Genomic DNA, 22,404 nt, shown 5'->3' with positions numbered 1-22,404 from the left:
GCATACAAGGTGTAGTAATCATGTCCGGGTAATTGGGGTATCCATCTCCTCAAGCATCTATCATTTCATTGTGTTAGGAACATTCCAATTCCACTATTGTAGTTATTTTAAAACTTACGATAAATTATTGTTGACTGTAGTCACCCTGTTGTGCTAGCTATCAAAACTAGATCTTATCCTAACTATATTTTTGTGCTCATTAACCATCCCCACTCCCCCAACCCCCATTTCAAGCTGCTGGTAACCATCATTCTACTCTGTATCTCCGTGAGTTCAATTGTTTTAATTTTTAGCTCTCACAAATGAGTGAGAATGTGGTTATTTGTTTTTCTGTGCCTGGCTTATTTCACATAACATAATGTCATCCAGTTCCATCCATGTTGTTGCAAATGCAAAGATATCACTCTGTTTTGTGGCTGAATAATATTTCATTGGGTATATACCACATTTTCTCTATCCATTCATCCATTAGTGGACACTAAGGTTGATTCCAAATCTTAGCTATTGTGAATAGTGCTTCAGTAAATACGGGAATGCAGATAGCTCTTTAATATACTGATTTCCTTTCTTTTGAGTATACCGAGCAGTGGGATTGCTAGATAATAAGGTGATACTATTTTTAGTTTTTCGAGGCAACTCTACACTGTTCTCCATAGTCGTCATATTAATTTACATTTCCACCAGCAGTGTACAAAGGTTCCCTTTTCTTTATACCCACGCCACCATTCGTTATTACCTGTCCTTTGGATAAAAACCATTTTAACTGGGGTGAGATGATGTCACATGGTAGTTTTGATTTGCATTTCTCTGATGATTAATGATGTTGAGCACCTTTTCATATGCCTGTTTGCCATTTGTGTGTCTTCTTTTGAGAAATGTCTATTCAGACCATTTGCCCATTTTACAAAGGGATTATTTCACTTTTTCCTGTTGAGTTGTTTGAGCTCCTTATATATTCTAGTTATTAATCCCTTGTCAGATGGGTAGTTTGCAAATATTTTTCCCCATGCTGTGGGTTGTCTCTTCACATCGTTGACTATTTCCTTTGCTCTCCAGAAGCTTTTTAACTTAATGTGATCCCATTTGTCCATTTGCTTTGGTAAGGCAGCAGCTTTAAATCTAGGGATCATGGGTCACTTCTTTCCCTGTCCTCCCCTGTGCATACTGCAACTCCTCTGCCCCAACCCACTGATGTGTGATTGTATTTGTGTGTAAAAACATTTAAACACAGCTTTCATCCTATTTTTAATGTCTGTGATCCAGAAAAGATGAACCATTGGATTCTCGCTCTGCCCCATGTCCTTCCACTGCAAAGTTTTCCAAACCCCATAGAATCCCTGCACCACTACAGCTAGTGGTCCAGGCTGGCAGCTGCTGCTGCTGCTGCTCCTCCTCCTCCTGCTCCTGTTTCTCCTTCTCCTCCTCTTCCTCTTGCCTCCTTAGAATCTGGTGAGAATCTGGTGGTCCTTTCTTTTACTTATGCCCCATCCCTCTATTTGACCTCTGAATTAGCCACTGTAATGCCTTACTTGTATTATTTTACCACTAAATAGTACAAGTAAGTAAGTTGCAAATGTTTTAGTTTGTTTTCTTGGCTCATTTATCTTGAATGACTCCAGTTCCTTCTCTTAATTTTCAAAGTATTTTCTCCAACATGAAAAATTAATGGAGTACTTAGATGATTAGGGGTATGGTGAGGGTGTTGTGAAATCAATCAAATAATAGGATGTTGCAACTTTACATAATTAGATGTCATTTTTCCTTTACCGTGATCTTTCCTCAGCCTCTAACCTTAACCCCAGTCCCTCTATTTACAGGCTCCAGTTACTGAAAACAATGGGTCTCCTTTTGGCTCCCAGAATGAATTATTCCCAGAGCCTTGTTTCCTTCTCGATAAAACAGAAATCTTAACAACTAACTTAGGTGTGGCTTTAGGATTAAATGACGTAATGTTTGGAATTCATCACCTTACAGAGAACTTGGAGAATAGTGGGTTTTCCATGCTTTTTAAAAGGGAGCCCTTCCAGCATTCTGTTGTAGTCTGATTGCCTCTGGTGATATCAGTTTTCTCCAAGTGGTCCACTGTTCCTGTCTAGATGCTTCATTACGGTTGAGCCCACAGCAGGCCACATTCACTTGGTTGGGGGGTAGTTTGGAACAGAGATGGAGAGAGGAGCTGAGCACCAAACAGTGTGGGGCAGGAAGAGCAGGGACTTTGGTATCAAACAAATGCCGGCACAGATCCTCTCTCCACTAATTATTACTTAGCTCTGTGTTCAAAAAGACTCAGCCCTCTCATCTATAAATATGGGGGTAATAATACCCACTTACATGGATGAGTGTCAGAGTATATAAAAGCACTACTGTAATGACTGGTACTTACTAACTGTGCAACCCATGTTAATTCCTTTCCCTGTGATATGTTCCTTCCCCTCTTAAGAAAACATTTCCGTTGTCTGATGATGGTGCAGGTCTCTAGACCATCCCTTTCCCTCCAGAGTTGGGCTCATGGACTGTTTGAATCTTAAGATCCTGGGGCCTCATTCTCATCTGAAAAATGCAGCTGCATCACCACCAGTAAGGGGTCTTGGATTTGAAAGCCACATCAGACCTGAAGCAGGTGTTTGGCTTTGGTGGATCTTAGGAAATATTTCCAGTACCTTATTTCTGAGGTCTAGATGCAAGAATCAATGTATCCTTTTGGAGTAAACCTGCCTCTCTTTCTGGGAAGGCTTGAGAAGCTCAGATTCTCAGAGAAGGAGGGAAAGGCGCAACATGAAGTTACATGGCTTTATGTCACGAGTACCAGACTTCTGAAGTGTTTAATGAAAAGCAAAAATGCCACCATAACAATCAAGGCCCGATGAAATTCCTCATCTCAATAGGTTGATGAAGTGTTAAAATTCCCCTGGATTCAGTTATTACCAGAAGATTATTGATTAAATGCACAGCCAGTTGAAACTCGAGACCTTTATGCACAGCCAGATCCCGCACTTTGGGTTTAGTTTAGTTAGAACCTGGAGATGTGGAAAATGAGGACTAGCTACCAGGCCAGCAGGTTTCTCCCCCAGTTACTCCTCTATCCAGGAGGCCCCAGGCCTTAGCCAGTAGGGAGTTGAACCACCTTTTTAGTTCTTCCCAGAACCACATCCTCTGAGGCTAACAGCTTTCATGACACCTTCAATTCCTGCCAGCGGTAAGTGGGTCATTTCTGGGAATGCTGCTTTTGGGGTGGCTCTCAGGATCCCTAAGTGGCACCCACTTCGTGTCCACGGGAGGTATGGGTTTTATTGGCTGTGATGCCAAAGAGGTCCTTACCTGCAGGGACCAGCCTGGGTGGCAGCCGACCAAGCTTCCTTGGCATGTTTTCCAGTCCTGGGGAGAAAGGCTGCAGTTGAGTCTCCGTAGCTTTACCCACTTCTGCTGAGGTGCTTCTTTGTCTCAAGTGATTCCTGTGCCTGGGACAGAGACCACACAGCCATTTCATAGATGTCACATGCTGTCAGGTGTGGCCCAAATGGTCACCTCAGTGTCCAAGATTTTAGGAACTTGGCTTTCAGGAAGGCCACATGATGTATGGGTAATGAGCTTGGCCTCTAGAGCCAGACTTCTGCATTTGAATCCTGGCTTGGCTGCTTGCTAGAGCACATACCCTTCAAGAATATTTTCTTTTCCATGCCTGTTTCCTCGTCTGTAAAAGGGGGATAATAATAGTACCTGCCTCAAAGCTGTTGTGAGGATAAAGTGCTTAGCACACAGTAAGCAGTTGGTAAGTGTTAATTGCTGTAATTACTATGTTTTATGTGGGTAGGTTGGCCTGATGGTGATTTGCAAATTTAAGAAAGGGTTTCAAGCTTCTCCCTAAACAGCCATCCTTGATATTTTCTCCTTTTTCTTTCTTTCTTTTTTTTTTTTTTAAGTATCTACTCTTTTTATCTTTTCTTTTGCTCACCCACCAATCACCTGTCTGAGATTAAAGAATGTGCAGTTGGAATCAGAAACCAAGGGTTTTAGCCTAACTCTTACTGCCTTGTGAGCTTAAACAAGTCACTGAACCTCTGACCAGAAGTGGAGAATTTGGGGTGACTTAGGGCTGCCAGGTATCTCGTAAAGCTGGGATAACTGTGCATCCTGTGACCCTGGGATAATGAAACAGAGCACATATTGGGACTACCTGGTGATTCTCAGCTGGAAGCTAAGACTTACCTGATTGTATCTGTGAATCAAAAAGCAGGTGATTTTTACCCTTTCTCCCTCCTTCCCTCCCTTATAGTGAGATGTGTAGTAGGAAAAGCACCCGAGTAGGAATCAGGAGACTTGGGTTCTATTAAGTGAGGTACTTACTATGTGTACAGTAGCCAGCACAGAGTAAGAGCCAAAAGGATCGAATTTCTCTACTGCTTGATTCCACTGTATTGGGCAGCCCAGGGGGTTCATTCCCATTGTACTCAAAGTGTCCCTGTGTTACTGGAGTTGTGTAGTGAGCAGGACTGTACTATTTTATACAGTAGTCCTGGCTTGACCCACCCATTCCCTGGTGACCTCTGTTTCTCAGCTTCCAGTCTGTAAAATTAAAATAAGGAGCTAAAATAAGCTACTAAATATACTTTAGGTTTCTTAGAGCTTAAACATAATAAAAAGGCATATATTTAGATACACGCTTTCTCCTATCACCAGGTTCATTTTCTTCATAGTACTTGATGCTGCCTTTTCAGATTTTGCTTGTCTTTTTGTTTTGTTTTGTTTTGTTTTTTACATATTCGTTGTTTCCAATACCCACCCCTTGCTGCTTGACCCCACTTCCAGAGCCCCAGAAAGTAAGCTGCGTGAATTAGAGACCTTATCTATGTGTTGGTCATTGGTGCTAGAATAGTGCTTGGAACATTTTAGGTGCTTAATAAATACACACATATGCACACGGGCATGTATAACTCTGCATGTAATGTAGCCACTTAATTTGTCTACAAACACTTAGATAGTTGGTTGATTATTCTTCCCCTTACCTACTCCCCACAAGAAAATATATACCACATTTTATTAGGAGATTAAATGAATGGAATTAAGAATGGTTTTACTGGCTGTCTTGAAACTTAACCAAAGTAGCAGTGCCAGGGTTCTCACTTTGTGCGTGCACGTAGTGTCAAGGGGCAGTAACTCGTGAAATCAGAGGAAGCCTGCAGATTTTTGGGCTGAGGACTCTTGACCGTGATGACAATGTGCCACATATCTGCAGTGTAAGTTGGAATCCACTTTGTTCTGTTTATATACGTAGTGGAGACGGTTGGCAGGAAGCAAACCATAACCCTTGGAATTCTGCTCACACATGCTATTGAAATTTCATATTACTTTTATTATTTGGCCACAAAAATGGACATAATCCTTGTTGGCTTTAACACACCTACTAGTACTGCTTTCGCTATCCATCTTGCAAAATATAAGACAAGGCCAGGCTTAAATTAAAATCCTCAGCTTCTTATCTCTTTCCCACAGGAAAGCAAATCTGTGTTGAAAACCGTAAAATTAAGAGGAGAGCAAGGATAGCATAATTTAGCAAAAATTCATGGCACCAGATTCTGAGCTATATGACTGGAGGGATAGGTCAGACATTAAGAAGATGCTGCCTGCTAATGCAAGTTCCTTAAGGTGGTGCTCTGGAAAAAAAGAATATATCCAGAAGATTTCCACAGTGTTTACTCTTTATAAGTACCCTAAGAAAATATCTTTGTAGATTGTTTGGCAATTATGCTTATTTATGAGACTTTTAAAATGAAACTGAAAGCCATTATTCTAAAGTATATTTGAAATCTATTCATTTTAACATTTGGGTGTTGAGATTTGTTTCCATTTTCAAAAGAGTTTATAATAACCTCCTCCTATCCTCACATCTACCCACCCCCACTTCTGGCATTCTAAATTCCATGTATTTAAGAAGCTTATTCTGTTATTTGGAAAACTGCGTCATTAACACTTGAAAAGCATTAGAAGATTTGTTTAACCTTTTACACATTTATATTCATAGATGTTTGTGCTGAGGTGTGTAGAGAAAAATTGTGTGGCTATGATAATGGCGCTCTATTTAATATACGCCAAAAGCTATATGAGCTATGCAAGTTTTGCCATTAAAGAAGAGCTGATAATTATAAAATAGGGGAAATCTAGTATGGAAATTATATCATTTTCCAAAAAAAGTGTGATTTTTTTTTCCTTTGTTTTTTTTTCCCCCGTAAGTTTCTTTTGGATGGAGGTTGTAATGATAGGGTATAAGAAGAATTAATAATTTTTCTTATAAGATAGGGTATAAGAATTCTAATTTTTCTAAGGGGAGCCCTTCTCATTGGAGCCACATATTTTTTATGCCTAATTTGTAAAAAAAAATATTAAGTTCAAAATTAGTGTGTGTTGTAGGTACAGCCACCATACACACACAAGTGTGTTTTGGGGGCCCTCTTAACCATTCAGATATGGACTTACATTTTAAGCAGTTCACATTGTGCAGTTTTAGGCACTTCCTCAAATTTTTAAAAAATATGAATATTTGCTTCAGGAGAAAACTGATTTCACATGCATTTTAGTCAATAATATAGTAAGATTTTACTAATTCAAACTAATTATGATGAAGACATGTCTGAACTAGTGAATTGAGCATAATGATATGCTCAATTTCTCTTAAATTCATGTTACCCATTACTATAGTGTTTTTAAGGAGAGATTTTCCTGCAACTGCTTTAATTATTAGATTAGTTTAAAATCAGAAACAAACACCTTTAACAGGTATATAATTGTGTTGAGTCCCTTTTTCTTTGGTGAAGGGGTTATTGAGTCTCTTTAAAATGATTCCCCTAGAGAAGTTGTTAATGGGGATAAAAATACAGTTAGATAGAAGGAATAAGTTGTAGTATGTACAGTAGAGAAATTGTAGCTAACAATAGATTATTGAATAGCTAGAAGGGAAGAATTCTAACGTTCACAACAGAAAGGAAAGATAATGTTTGAGGTGATGGATATCCCAGTTATCCTAATTTGATCATTCTACCTTTTATACAGGTATCAGAATATCACATATACCACAAAATTTCTACAGCTATGCCATATCAATAAAAAATAAATAATAAATAAATAAGTTATTTTACTAATTAGGTTAAACCTACTTAAGTCTTCTTTACATTTTTTAATTACTTAGTAAGCACTTTTGGGCTAGGGGGGAACAACCTTAACTTTGTAACCAAAGTAATCACAGACTTCAAATTGATGAAGTCCAATTAGATAACTTGAATTAAAAAGTGTGACTGTTGAATTCCAAATTAAATAATAAAATGTTTGTAAACAAGTATAAGACATATGAAGTGTGTTAAAATATACAATTTTAACAATTAAAAATATTATTAAAGCAGTATTTCAGCTAGACACGGTGGCTCATGCCTGTAATCCCAGCACTTTGGGAGGCCAGAGTGGGCAGATCACAAAGTCAGGAGTTCAAAACCAGCCTGGCCAACATTAGTGAAACCCTGTCTTTACTAAAAATACAAAAAAAATTAGCTGAGTGTGGTGGCGGGTGCCTGTAGTCCCAGCTACTTGGGAGGCTGAGGCAGGAGAATCACTTGAACCTGGAAGGTGGAGGTTGCAGTGAGCCAAGATCACACCACTGCACTCCAGCCTGGGCGACACAGTGAAACTCCATCTCAAAAAAAAAAAAAAAAAAGGCAGTATTTCATATTATGCAGTTCAACTCAAGATTGGAAATTCCTTTTTATCAATTAATTTTTATGGAAACTAGAGAAGCAGAAGATGAACTGAGGAGGGCCAAAGCATAATGGCTAGTCGTGTTTGATTGACAAAGCTATAAAACTTGAAAGAATGATGTAACATGGTTCTTAAAGATGTACAACCATAGAATTACAAATACTATAAGCTGAGGGGATATCAGTATAGGAAATTTGTATTTATTGGGCTTAAAAATTTATCCTTCGAATTGGCAATATTTATTCATTTATTTGCTTATTGGACAGTTTTTTACTTTTTCTGCCAGACATATGTAATGAATACAAATGTTGTAAAACATTCGTAAATTTTGCTCTAATTCGCTCTTTATTGACTTAACCTGAGGAAATAATCGAAAAGAGAGTGTAAATATATGTGTACAGAAATTCATGCCATCTGGAAGAGTAGTGATCAACCTAAATCTCTGAAGAGGCACTGGTGAAATAACTGATAACTCATGAATATCAGTGACATATTCATATATTTGAGAAGTATTTACCATGGAAAAATTCAGAAAAATTCTAAAAGAGACATTTCCACTTGTCCAGGTCTGAAGGTGATTCTTGGGTTATGTCGATGACTGGTTATTGCTGCTGTGTGATTTTTTTTCTTTGGGAGAAAAGACTGGAGCTGGGCATCCATATTAACTATTGACCTTGTGGTTACTTTGCAGTCAAATAAAGTGCCCGTGGTGCAGCCATCCCATGCGGTCCATCCTCTCACCCCCCTCATCACTTACAGTGACGAGCACTTTTCTCCAGGATCACACCCGTCACACATCCCATCAGATGTCAACTCCAAACAAGGTGAGAGTCCCTGTCTTTCCAGGCCTTCTTTTTTGCCAAATGAAGAGCCAAGTCTCATCAGCCTGAGTGACCCTCCAGATGCCGGTGCTCCATGTCACTGGGTGGATCAGAATATGTTTTTACAAGACAGGAGTAATTCATTTGATAGCAATTCTTTGGAAACACACAAGAATCTGTTACATTTATTATGCATTATTAAAAAGCAGAAGAAAAGCGTAGCAGGGCCACAAGTGACAGCTCTGAAAATCTTTCATTCACAATGTAAACCAATAGATTGTGCAAATATACTAAAAATTCAGTACTCTACAATATTCATTTATCTCAGCATGTACAAGATGTTGATGCTGGTAATTTTAAAATAGGAATGGGGAAAGTAGGAGATTTTTACTTCAGATGTTATTCTTTTGAATCTCTTTTGGTTATTCCATTGTATCCCTATGGTGTTTCATCTTTTATTATTTACCAGCACTAGGTTACATATTCTAAATAATCATTGATGTATAAAACCTCTATTTAAAGTCCAAGAATCATGAATCTTATTTTACGCCTCTGCATTAATATATGCTTCTACTTTGTTTATAGAAAAAATACATAATACAAGAGGTCTGAAAAATTAAAACATCCTGTTTCTGTCTGATGTATACGGGTACGAGTTGGGAGTAGGACAGAGAGAGCTCTGGTGCACCAAGCCTTCTGGTCCCATCACTCAGGGCAAACCTCAAGGGTGGATTTGCTCTCAGGGTGGCTCGTTCCTCTTTGCATGCGCATGCACACTTGGACTTCAACAGGGTCTTTGAAAGGTCAAAATAAAAGATTTAAAACAATGTGAAGGCAGAGGACGTAAAGGGGTAAAATTTGCCACTGCGTACATTTTACCCTTTTGTCCATCCCTTTCTGGGGCTTACAATGGACAACAAAATTTAATGACTGTGTGAAAAAGAGTGGCATAGAGGCTGGGTGTACTTTCCACTACTGGTGAACACTTCTAGATTAAATACTTAACGCTTTCATTTCCCTTCCTTGTTAAAATGCTTATTTGAAGACTGAGTTAGTAGTGCAACAGACTTGAGTAGAGTTTGACTACTTTGAAAAAGGTGAGAATCACTTATGCAGACATTTCCAGGTTTGCCTCCGTTTTATTTTTTATCCTCAGTCCTTCCTTCACCCTGCTTCCTTTAATCAAGAGCCTCCAACAAATTAGGAATGTCCAAGAGTCAGGTCTATGGCTGTATAGTGAGAAAGGGAATTAAGATAGGGGTCTCAGGAAGCAGGCTGAGTTTGAGAGGGAGGACCAGTCTTGCTCATGGTGAATTTGAAGTGTCTGTGAGATACCCAAGGGGAGACAGGAGTTAGGCCACTAAAACATGTGGGTCACAGTCTCAGACCAGCATCTGAGCAGGGGGTGCACATCTGGGAACCTATTTAGTTGTTAATTATTTCTTTATTTAACAATTAAATAGTGCTTACCCTGTCCTAGGTCCTGTTTGAAACTCTTCGAAACATTAACTTTTTAAAAAGAATAAGAAATCAATCATAGTTCAGTAGTTTTTCTCTCAAGAATAATAGGACAGTTCAATTTTTTAAGAGTTAAGTTTATAACTGGCTTTCAATTATGTTTATATATAGTTTCTCGTTTCCATCTCTTACTGCCACTCTACCTTGTTTTGCATCATTGTTAAGTTATATCATTGCTTCTCAAACTTTAAAAAAAAAAAACTCTACAAAACTACAGAGAAGGGACTAATGGTCATCACCAGAAGTTGTCTGCTTGCAGTTTCCTCGGTCTTTATTTTGTTCTAAAGATTGGTGTGATTTTTGTATTTTGGTCCACACACTATTTGTGCTTGTTTTAAAAAAAGATCATGTTTTATCCCAGGCCTTGTGTTCCTTACCATCATGTACTTCTGGAGATATATAAACTCCAATTTGAAAAAAGCACTCACTTGCATGATACTGAGTTTGTATCATTCCAGTTGGGCACTTTTGTTGCAAAGAAAATAAGCTTACTAGATCTCTTGCTTTTAATTCTTTTTCTCTCCTGCCTTAGCGCATGATGGTACTGAGGCCAGAGCTGCTAGTTTCAAAGATCCTAATAGACTAGTTAGCTGTATCTTCCCCCAACCCCTCCGCCTCAGCCAGAAAAAAAGCAACCGAAGAGTATCATATTCACACTTTAACCCTAGATAGAACTATTCCGTAAATATAAAATGTTTGCCAGCAGAGCTCATTCTCATTTGTGGAAAAACAGCTCCAGGTTAATTTCCTATTAGGGAGCACATTAGTTTTCACGTGTGTGTGTGTGTGTGTGTGTGTGTGTGTAAGGGAAAGTACGTTAATGACAATTTTCTCATTATGTGTCTGGTAAAAATATCAAAAGGAAAGCACTTTTAGGAAATCCTAGGTTTATATGTCTGTTTTTTTCTATGTCTTACCCATTTTATCCTTACAAATGACAACAAATACTTATACTTTTGCACCAGGCATTTTTCCGTAGCACATATATTAATGCATTTATTCTTCACAACAGCCCTATTCTTATTTTATAAAACAGTAGCAATTACATAACTTCCTCAAAAATACATAGCTAGTGAGCAGTATATCCATATAGTCTGACTCCAGTATTATTTCACCTATGTCTATAGAAGTTACCTATACAAGTTTAAAAACCTTAAAGGCTACGCTGAGTATATCCTCCAGCACATAGTAAGTGTTCAATAAATATTAGTTGAATAAATGATGTGAAATGTGCTGGGCACAATGTGGTTCATGCCTGTAATCCCAGCTACTCGGGAGGCTGAAGCAAGGATCGCTTGAGGCCAGGAGTTTGAGGCCAGCCTGGGCAACAGAGTGAGACCCCCTCAGCTCTAAAAAAATTAAATAAATAAAAAATAAACTTTTAAAAAAATGATGTGAAATGTGTCTTCAGTGGCATAGTAGTTGGTGGAGAGACACACACTTCTGAGAATCTTTGGAAATAGGATTTTTGAAGGACAGTGACCTGTTTAGAAAACTCAGATCCACTTTCTGCTCACGTAATGACCTAAGCCACATCATGTATTTGCATGTGCATGCCAAATGGTTGATAATATTGACCCAGCATATGGAATGGGTCTGTTTTAACACTTCTGACTTCCGTTGTTTGTTTGTTCAATTGGTCAGAAATATTAACTGAGAGCCTCCTCTGCAGAAAACCGTGGTTAGATACATAAATTGGTAAAATGTGATCTTTTTCTCCAAGCAGTATATAAGCTCATGCAGGAAATCCTTTGCACAGACTAACTATAAAACAAAATGAAGAGCATCCCAAGTACCCACATTAAAAGTACAAATAAAAAAACTTATAGATTCATAGGAGAAAGATTTCTCAGAGCTGTAAGTTAGAGAAAATTGCCTATGAGAGGAACCTTTGAAAGAATAGTAGACTTTCTATAGATACAGTCAAACGCCTAGCATAGGACCTGTCCTTTAGTTCCTTCCTCCTTCCTTCTTCCTTCTAGCAGAAGAGCAACATCCAACTAGTTGGTATTTTTTGTTCTGTTGAATCACTTCTGAACAGTATCACCACTGCTGTGTTCTAAGCATGCTTAGAACATGGAGTAGTACGGAGAGTAAGAGTTTAAGCTTAAAGACATGTGACTGCGAACAAGTTACCTCTCCATGTCCCAGTGACAAAAGTTCAGGACAGAACACAGATAACTTAACAGTCACTTGGTCCCTCTAGACCTCAATTTCCACACCTGTGAAATAGAGGAATTAAAGTAGATAATTCAGGGCTGTGGTTCATGCCTGTAATCCCAGCACTTTGGGAGGATGAGGCGGGCGGATCACCTGAGGTCAGGAGTTCAGGATCAGCCTGGCCAACATAGCGAAGCCCTGTCTCTACTAAAAATATAAAAATTAGTCGGGCATGGTGGCACACGCCTATATTCCTGGCTACTCGGGAGGCTGAGGCAGGAGAATTGCTTGAACCCGGGAGGCAGAGGTTGTGGTGAGCTGAAATTGCACAACTGCACTCCAGCCTGGGTGACAGAGGGAGACTGTCTCAAAAATAAAACAAAATAAAATAGATAATTCAGATAGTCTGTGACCGCTACGATTTTCAAGTTAATAGAATAAAACATTGATTCTAATGTTTTTCAGGGTTGGTCAAGTTGTATTGCTTTTATTTTATTTTGTTTATCCCCGCGACTGAGCAATCCCCTTACAGACCGTGAGATTTGGGGAGGTATCTGGATCTCAGAGTTAAGGGGGCAGCAAGTTGAAAAACCTCCTCAATGATTCTGATAGTTAAGAATCACCACTGCAAACCCCCACCCCCAAAAAATCCTAGGGTAAAAAATTTATGTTCTGCTGTAACCAAAAGAGTATTTCTAACAAAAACAATTTTTTTTAAATAAAGGAGATTTGAGACCATTATTTTAAAAACAGCAAAACATGAGATGGTTTAAGGTAAGCCCTCTGTTGAGAAATTGAAGAACTTTTTTCCTTCCCACCTACCTTCTGTAAGAATTGAGAAATAGTTCGTTCTAACTTCAAAGTTGAATTAACACCAACTTTCAAGACAGCACTTCTTGTCATTCTCAATTTGAAGGCTTTCAGTATCTTTAAGATACAAATGAAATTCTTAGGCACTTTAAATAATAAAAAGCAGAATATTTAAGAAACATCTTCCATGTACTCATCTAATTCCACATATTAGCCAGTATGTAATATTTACAGTCACTAAACGTATAATCTGGGTGTTAAACCTTGGAATATGTGCTTGTATATGGAAGTGGTCTTTTAAAGCCATCATTAGCTATGTGAAGACACATCTGTGGCTTTTTTCTATTCTGAATCACTTTCCCCCAAACACATTGAATCTAAATTTTTATATTTTACATTTTATGCATTTGTCTTGTCATTTTTTTCTTCTGTACCTAGGGTAAGGTATAAAGGGATGTTACTTGGGACTGGGATTACATATAATCTTTAGATGGTTTTCACAGTTACAGGGCAGTGTACTCCAGGGAGCGTGAGCTCAAGAAACAATTTGGTGGCACTCTCATTTTCTGTGGAATTCGGCTAATCCAGAACAGCTTGACCTTGCAGCCCAGAGGACTCAACTTGATGAAGAGCTTAGACAGAGACCAAATGAATCATATCAAGTGTGACCATTATGGGGCTGAAGATGATTCCTAATTAATCTTTGATCCTCTGAGGTGTCACATTTCCCAAATCTATGTGTCCATAAGGGAACCAATGAAAATATGAAAATGGCAATTTGCCTAATCCTTGGACACCATGGCAAGCCATCTACTTATGAAGGGGTATCATTTTCCATTCTACAAAAAAATCATTCTCATTCCATACAAAACAATTGTCTACCATTTTCTTAAATAATGTGAAATATTGAGGGCAAAACAAATAATTTAAAAGTCTATTTTGATGATTGTATTACTAGCAGCATCTTTACTCCTTTAGGAGTTCCTTAAGATAATACTGTCTGAAGGCCCAGTTTTCCCAGATGTTGAAATCTTGAGAAAAGCTAACAAATTGACTCCTGTTCCTTGGATCTGGTGAATAAATATTGTTTCATTCTGAACCTTAAGTATGAATGGTATAAAACATGTAGTTGCATTTCTGGTTAAATATCCTGTGAATCTGTAAATGATACCTCTCTGTTCTGTTTAACAGGCATGTCCAGACATCCTCCAGCTCCTGATATCCCTACTTTTTATCCCTTGTCTCCGGGTGGTGTTGGACAGATCACCCCACCTCTTGGCTGGTAAGAACCTTGCTGCACCCTTCAGCCAGGCATTTGAACACATGTTCCTCCACTTTCCATTCATGGAAATTAGATTTATGAATGGTAACACTTGTGGAGTTGAAGAAATTTCACATCAACAAGCAAGGTGCTAACTTTGTTCATTTCAATTTAAAAGATCAAAAAACATACAGACTTTGAAATGGATTGATCCGTTTGCTAATATGGGTAGAAAATGACTGTAGCATTTGCTTTGAAGCTTATAGTTTTATGGATTCAATTTGTGGCTTTGGGCATTTGCTATGCCTGTACAAAGTTAGTGCTCAGTGTGGTTCTTCTTTTCTAGGTTTTTTTATGAACAACTTATATTTTTCAAAAATGAATTTAGACGCATTGAATATCTACCTTTACTTGTAAGTGGGCAAGTGAGGTAAATGACAAAAATAACTAGAGATAAATTCAACAATATAAGAGCATTTTTGGGATGTTAATGAAGTAAGCATCCAATTTGAGTTCAGAGTAGTAAAAAACTGATTTGGGGGCCTTCTTTTTTTCTGAATATGAATGCTAATGCTCTTTATTTTGTTGTTTATTTCTAAAAATATGCTTACTGCTCTCTCCAAAATCTTTTCAATTATGAAGGTGAAGGAAATATATTTTGGGAGGAAGAATAACATGGTATAGCCTATTTTTATTATTTTATGATTAACCCACAACATTTCCTCCTCCCACTCCCATACTCTCTCCACTCTTCCCTCTCCAATTCTCCCTCCATATAAATAATTCTCAACTCAAGCAATTGTTTCTCTCCTTTTTCCACTTGACTCTCTATGTCACAGCCCCCATGTCATTGTACCCCATCTCCCTACCTGGACATCCTTGCATTATCCTTCTTCAGCTAGGAAGGGTCATCCTGCCATGGACAATCCAGCTTCCTCTCTTTTTCTCTCTCTCTCTCCCCAGCATTACATCTCTTAGTCAGTAACTGCTTGAACTTAATTGATTATGCATACACTTTCAAACCTAGTCAATTATTCTGTCTGAACTTAGTGACTTAGGGGCAATAGTCCTGTGCTGAATCGTACCACTGGCAGCTGGAAATAAAGTCTGTGTAAATGAAAAATGAGAGATGTAGAAAGAACAGAGGGAAAAATGGACTTCTCAGGGTGGAGAGAAAATAATTCCAGTGAATTAATCTTTTATTTCTTGACTTTAACGTGTATATGGGGGAAATGGTACAGTGTTTTTAAAATGTTTATTTTTATATAAATGTACATTTTATTTTCTTCTTTCTTCCCTTGCCTGAAATTCTCAAAGATTCTGATAAAGAAGTCACTCAGCTCCTTCTCTGAAGGGAATATTTCACTATTCTCAGGGTTATGTTATATTCAATAAACATTTAAGTGCTTACTTTGTTCAAAGCATTAATGGGGTTGGGAGAGGGGATGGGATAAAAGAGATGTAATTCATGGATGGTTTGTTTCAAAGTTGAGGGTGGGAGATTTCTTTCAAGGCAAATGACGCTTTGATTGGGTGGAGGGTGAGGAAGGGGAACGGTTACATTTCTGAAACAATCCCGGGGTCTGTAATACTTCCACAAGATTCTGTTTGAATATCTCCCTCTTCTCCCCTCATCCAACTCTTAACTACTGGTTGGTAACTCGTGTTTTGTCATTGATGGGTTCCTTTCTTCTGTGACCTCAGGCAAGGTCAGCCTGTATATCCCATCACGGGTGGATTCAGGCAACCCTACCCATCCTCACTGTCAGTCGACACTTCCATGTCCAGGTAGGTGGAGGTGGAAACTGGGGCGCTCGAGGACAAGTTGCTCTTCTTGTGCTTGCATCCTGTGCGCCTCTGCTTGCCTTTTGGTTGGCTAGGAGGGTGCATACCTCAGCCATGTGTCTGTCTGTGCAGTGTGCCTGGCTCCCACACTAGGTGTCAGAGAGAGTCCCGGGTAGGAGCTCTGCGCTGTGCCCCGGCCGGACCAGCCACACTATCGGGGGATGGACTCAGCCTCCCTGGAAAGCGTTGCCTTCAAACAAATTCATGGCCGCCTGACTGTGGGATGGGAACTGTCCGGAAAGCGGACATTACAAGAAGAGTTTGTTTGATTCAAAATATGCTGGGGGTGGGGTAAGGGAGGAGGATAAAACTGGTTTGGTCTCAGCTCTATAATTTGCTTCCTTTGTGGAAAGTTGTTATCAGTTTGATGCGGCAGTGTTTGAAAATGCCCAGATAGTCTAGAGCCTTCCTGGACGGAGGCTGTCAGAAGAGACAGAACAGTGCGGACAGGCTGGCAGGCCATACAGGATGTGTGTCCTAGTGTGTGAATCAGGCCCTGTGTGGACATGGTCGTGCCAGCAGAGCTCGGGAGGCCTGCCGCGCCACACCGAGAAGCTGCTGTGTGTGATGCTTTTGCTTCTGGAGAGGATGGCTCTGTGCCCTGTGCTTGATGTACACATACATTTGGGGTGCATCATCTGTGTGTTCGATGTGGCTTTGTCAAGGGAGCTAGCATTATTGTGCCGGAAGTCAAACTGGTGGGTTATTAACTGGTTGTGAATATGTCTTTTTTATATGGGTATAGTATTCAAAGTTTCTGTGGTGAATTACAGCTTTAAAAAAATTTTTTTTTTCAGTGAGTTGTAAATGTAGCTGATTGTGGGAGGAGGTGGAATTAATATCCTTCCCCTTAAAACATATTTTTATACTTTTTAACATTGTAAGAACTATCTGATGATAGAACTCTCACAGGCAAATAACTAGCATCATGTATTTTTGCAAGTAATACATTTAGCAAAGCGTCATTATTTGGTCAAATATTTGTATTTTTACCATGCTTCCTTCATATTTTAAAATTTGTTTTTGAAAAATATATATCCTAGCAGAGTTCCTTTCAAGAAGAGGAAATTAATTGTGTAGGCTGTGATGAAAGACCTGAGAATGTTGTTCTTGCTGAATTAAATGTTTATTTTAAAAAGTTTGAAAAGCAAAAATTTCTAAAACATATCCAAATTTATCTAGAGAGCTTATTGAAAAGTACTGTCTTTATTTTATTTTTCTTGCATGGCAGTTTCCCTCCTTTGTGTTGGCTGGTGGTGGATATTTTAAGATTTTTTTTAATGCTGTCCAAGCGTACTTGCGAAAAAGCCTTTGGCAAGTGTAGTTTTTAACCTTGATGCAGAACTTTATCCTTCCTTTAAATTCTTCTCCTTATTTCTGTTACCAGTTTTCCATAAGATGAAATCTCTGAAACATTAGTGTATTTCTGCACAGAAAATCATTTTGGATGATGTTAATGGAAACCTTATTAAATGGGAGACTGATTCCTATCCGTTTTCTCAATTGTTCCCTCCTAATATGGATGAGGAAGCCAATAATATGAGAAAATTCTCATTGTGATGGTTTGCTTAGGAATATAGGCAGAGATTTTAAAACATGATGTGTTTTGCTTTCATTTAAAAATCATTTAAAAAGCCAAGTCTTAAATAAAGTGTTATATTTCCGATAATTACTTTTAGTGAAATTCCTATTTCAAAATTGCTTTGCAAGAAAAATGATTCTTTTTTTTTTTTTTAAATCCCATGGCCTACAGCCCTCCTAGGAAAAATGTCAGATTCTACTATTAGTTTGAAAAAAACTACAGGGAATAATTATACATATTTCCACCCGAATATAGAAAGAAAAAAATAATTATTGGCCCACTCTAATTTATAGTTAATGCTTCTGTGCATAAAGATGTGTTTTACTCTTAGCCAGTAGCAGTTAGTGGATTGCTTTGAAATTCCATCTAGCTTTTGCTGCAACAGCCAGTAGTACATTGTTTTCTTCTCTTTCCTCCTTTTAGGTTTTCCCATCATATGATTCCCGGTCCTCCTGGTCCCCACACAACTGGCATCCCTCATCCAGCTATTGTAACACCTCAGGTCAAACAGGAACATCCCCACACTGACAGTGACCTAATGCACGTGTAAGTATCCACCCAGGCTCTGCTGTGATTGCCTTAGGATACTGAGGATTTCTACACTGTTGCTCCTTTGCAACAGTGATCCTTCACCCCTTTCTGTTGCTGTGAAACTCAGTGCACCTCTGCCTTGAAAACTCTGTCCCTGAGGACATTAAGCAGCTTCATTCTCACCATGCTGATTTTGATTCTGAGGTCGCAAAGGAGCGCGGACCTTAAAAGATCATGGGAACCTCACCAAAATGGAAGAATCTTCAGAACATAGGCATTGAAGACTCTTGAGCTGTTTAGCCATTTACCACTGAATTTTCACTTGGTTCAGATTATTGGGGAGAACCTGTTCCTACCTGAGTGAAGTAGATTGGAGGGTTTAATGCACTTTCTTCTGGAAGTGCAGTTACCCTGGCTCCAAGCTTCAACAGCACAGAATTCAAGAGAAAGGAACAAATAAAGCCCAAGATTCCCTGTTGGGCCAGGGTTGTCTCAGACTGTGAGTGCAGGCCTAAATTAATTTACTCTGAAGAGATGAGTAATTAGTTTCTTAATCTAGGTTTTGTGGATGGGAGGGTGGGGGTGGGAGGCAGCATGTGATGGTCCATAAAGCCCTTGTGAATATATGCAAAGGCAACATGCATTTGTTTGGGGGAAAAGGTCTAAAGATTTATTAGCTTCTCAAAGTGGTCCTTAACCCCCTGCAAAAGTTAAGAACCTCTATTCTGAAAGAGGAATGATCACCTGTGCTGTGTGTTCAGCTTCTTAGGGGACCAGAGAAGTCCTCAGCCTCAGAGCCCACCTGGAGCATCTTCACAATGCCAAGTCCATTTCTACTTGGTGTTCATAGTTCTATAATGACAGGTCCACTTTCTCAAACCAAAGGGTTTTATTCTCAGTCACTGAGTAGATAGGAAGCCCTATTGGATGGGTTGTTTGCTTCTCAGTGTTTCGTCAAATGAGTCAATAACTGCTCTTCCAAGTTGGTGGTGTTCTGAGGTGAGAGGGTTGTTGCCATCCTGAGTGCAGCCGTGTGAGCAGGTGCTCTGCTTTTCTCCTCCCCCATCCCTTCCTCATTCCTTCCACCCCTTCCCCTAACCACCACCACCACCTTTTAGGAAGCCTCAGCATGAACAGAGAAAGGAGCAGGAGCCAAAAAGACCTCACATTAAGAAGCCTCTGAATGCTTTTATGTTATACATGAAAGAAATGAGAGCGAATGTCGTTGCTGAGTGTACTCTAAAAGAAAGTGCAGCTATCAACCAGATTCTCGGCAGAAGGGTAAGTAGCGGAGTCATGTATAAATGTTCATGGTAGCCATGGAACTGCTTCATGAAGATCTGCCCCAATTTAATCACATATCAGGTGGTCATATAATGTGTTTGCACTTCAAGATATGATATGATGCATTTTAAACCATTTTGATAACTGTTTTTACTGTTATTCTTTTTTTTTTTTTTTGAGACAGCGTCTCACTCTGTTGCCCAAGCTGGACTGGAGTACAGTGGTATGATCATAGTTCACTGCAGCCTTGACCTCCTGGGTTCAGGTGATCCTCCCACCTCAACCTCCCAAATAGCTGGGACTGTAGTCATTGTGCCACCATGCCTGGCTAATTTTTTTTTTCCAATTTAAAACTTTTAATTAAAAAGTAAACTTTAATGTTGAAAATGCAAACTCGGGGAGGGCAGGAAGATCACACACAAGGCTGTCACTTCACACTTGGAGGGTTGCACAGCGGCCGGGCAGAGGCGCTCCTCACTTCCCAGATGGGGCGGCAGCTGCGCAGAAGCACCGCTCACTTCCCAGACAGGGGAGCAGCCGGGTAGAGGCACCCCTCACTTCCCAGACAGGGCAGCAGCACTCCTCACTTCCCAGATGGGGCGGCCAGGCAGAGGGGCTCCTCACTTGCTAGACGGGGCGGTGGCCAATGCCTGGCTAGTTAAAAAAAACAAATTTTGTAGAGATGTGGTATTGCTATGTTGCCCAGGCTGGTCTCAAACTCCTGGGCTCAAGCAAACCTCCCACCTTGGCCTCCCAAAGTGCTGGGTGAATAAGTGGGAGCCACCGTTCCTGGCCCTGTTATCATTTTTTTTTTTTTTGGAGATGAGTCTCGCTTTGTCACCCAGGTTGGAGTACAGTGGCATGATCCTGGCTCACTGCAAACTCTGCCTCCCAGCTTCAAGTGATTCTCCTGCCTCCGCTTCCTGAGCAGCTGGAATTACAGTTGCCTACCACCACACCTGGCTAATTTTTGTATTTTTTTTTTTTTTTTGGTAGAGACAGGGTTTCACTGTGTTGGCCAGGTTGATCTTGAACTCCAGACCTCAAGTCATCCACCCACCTCGACTTCCTAAAGCCCCATTATCATTCTTTAAACAAATATTTATTATCCTTTTGGGTCAGGCATGATGCCTGGAGATTAGGTAATAATTGCTGAATAAAATAGATGCAGCCACTGGGCACGGTGGCTCATGCCTGTAATCTCAGCACTTTGGGAGGCTGAGGCAGGCAGATCACCTGAGGTCAGGAGTTCGAGACCAGCCTGGCTGACATGGTGACACCCCATCTCTACCAAAAATACAAAAATTAGCTGAGTGTGTGGTGCTAGATGCCTATAATCTCAGCTACTCGCGAGGCTGAGGCAGGAGGCAGGAGAATCACTTGAACCTGGGAGGCGGAGGTTGCAGTGAGCCGAGATTGTGCCACTGCTCTCTAGGCTGGGCAACAGAAAGAGACTCTGTCTCGAAAAATTAAATAAATATCCACCTAGAATTTACAGATCTATAAATCATTTTTAGGGCCTCTATTAGCCAAAATAGATACAGCCCCTTTCTGGAGCTTCAAGTTTTATGACAGAATACAGACATTAGACAAATAGCCAATAAATATATAATAAAAATTATGATAAATACTGTGAATGTAGGGAATAAGATTCAGTGAGAAAGAACAGTAGGGGCTTGGGCAGGCCCCCTGAGGAAACTGTATTTAAGCTGAGATGTGAGAGCTAAGTAGAAACGAATGGGGAGAGGTAGATTCCCCCACATGCAGATGGAGTAGAATGTGTGTGCTGCCTCTGAAACAGGAAAGCATTTAGCTCTTTTAGGGAGCTACAGCAAGGCCTTTGGGGGACCATCCTGGCAAACAGAGGTGGCTACTCTTTCCAGGACAGAAGCAGAGCTGTTCTACCATGAGGCTTTACATGGAAGAATGTATATGATCCTGAGGAGTCTTGATTCTAGAAAGACTGTTCTCCAAATCTCAAAGTGTACACCTGCCAGGTTTCTGGGTTGCCCTTTTCTTTTCATTCCTTCTTTCACCAATGCTATGATATTTTTCTGAGCCCGTATTATGTACCAGGCAGCAGGCTACAACTAGGATAGACACTCTAAGATTGTTTATCCAACTGTCAGCCAAAAGACATACGTAGTCAGTCCTTCCAAGTACTTTGCATGGGATTGAAGTGATTTCAGTTAGATGGCTGAAGAGTGGTAAGAAAAGTTTGAATTTCTCTAATTTAAATTACATTTTCACCATAGTCACATTATCATTATAATTTTAGAAATGTTTCATCTTAATTTGTTGATGCTCTTCATATCTGTATGGTAGCCTCTTAATTTGTGACCCTGTGTTTGTTTTTGCAACCTCTCAAGAAATTCATGACCGGCAAATGAACGTTCAGTTGAGGAGGATCTAACAACCCTTGTGACACATAGAGGATCATGTGTTAGCTATTATCGATGATAATTTTACCAGCTCTGTTCTGAACCTAATAAATTTGAGCATTTATAACAGAAAACATTTAGGAGATTTCCAGTCCATATGAACAGGAGGGAAGCAGGCCCTCTTACATTATTGATTCCCATTGGATAGCCTCAAAATGCAGCTATTTCCAATCTGCAAGTCACCAGGGTTTCCAGGGGAGGATGTGGTGATAGATTATAGCTTTTTTGGTGTCCTGTGTACAATGCCCTATCTCCCTGTGGATTCTTAGACACTTAATAACAATAATTATAATGCTTTCCCAAGCCAGATCATGGCAGATGAGTGATTCCCATCATCTTGGAAGAACTCTGCCTTAAAAGCTGATGATCATTTTCCCTGACTCTTTAAAAGAAGAAATCAGAGGAAAAGAA

At 39.7% G+C, this 22,404-nt stretch overlaps 1 protein-coding gene across 6 annotated transcripts in view; it reads left to right on the top strand.

The window, feature by feature from the left end:
- Positions 1–22,404, top strand: part of LEF1 (lymphoid enhancer binding factor 1) — a 119,651-nt gene that overhangs the window by 69,859 nt on the left and 27,388 nt on the right. For 3 of the 6 annotated variants that reach the window (XM_054554247.2, XM_054554250.2, XM_054554248.2), the window contains exons 4-8: positions 8,432–8,564; positions 14,241–14,331; positions 16,015–16,098; positions 18,161–18,283; positions 19,387–19,549. In XM_054554247.2, coding sequence (XP_054410222.1) covers positions 8,432–8,564; positions 14,241–14,331; positions 16,015–16,098; positions 18,161–18,283; positions 19,387–19,549 — 594 coding nt within the window. The remainder of the gene's footprint in view (positions 1–8,431; positions 8,565–14,240; positions 14,332–16,014; positions 16,099–18,160; positions 18,284–19,386; positions 19,550–22,404) is intronic. The other 3 variants (XM_002815045.4, XM_054554249.1, XM_003776513.4) reach the window with 1 other exon arrangement.

Source organism: Pongo abelii, chromosome 3 (genome assembly GCF_028885655.2).
Source record: "Pongo abelii isolate AG06213 chromosome 3, NHGRI_mPonAbe1-v2.0_pri, whole genome shotgun sequence".
NCBI lineage: Eukaryota > Metazoa > Chordata > Mammalia > Primates > Hominidae > Pongo > Pongo abelii.
Note: the sequence above shows the minus strand (reverse complement) of the source record. Positions and strands in the feature narration are given on the sequence as shown.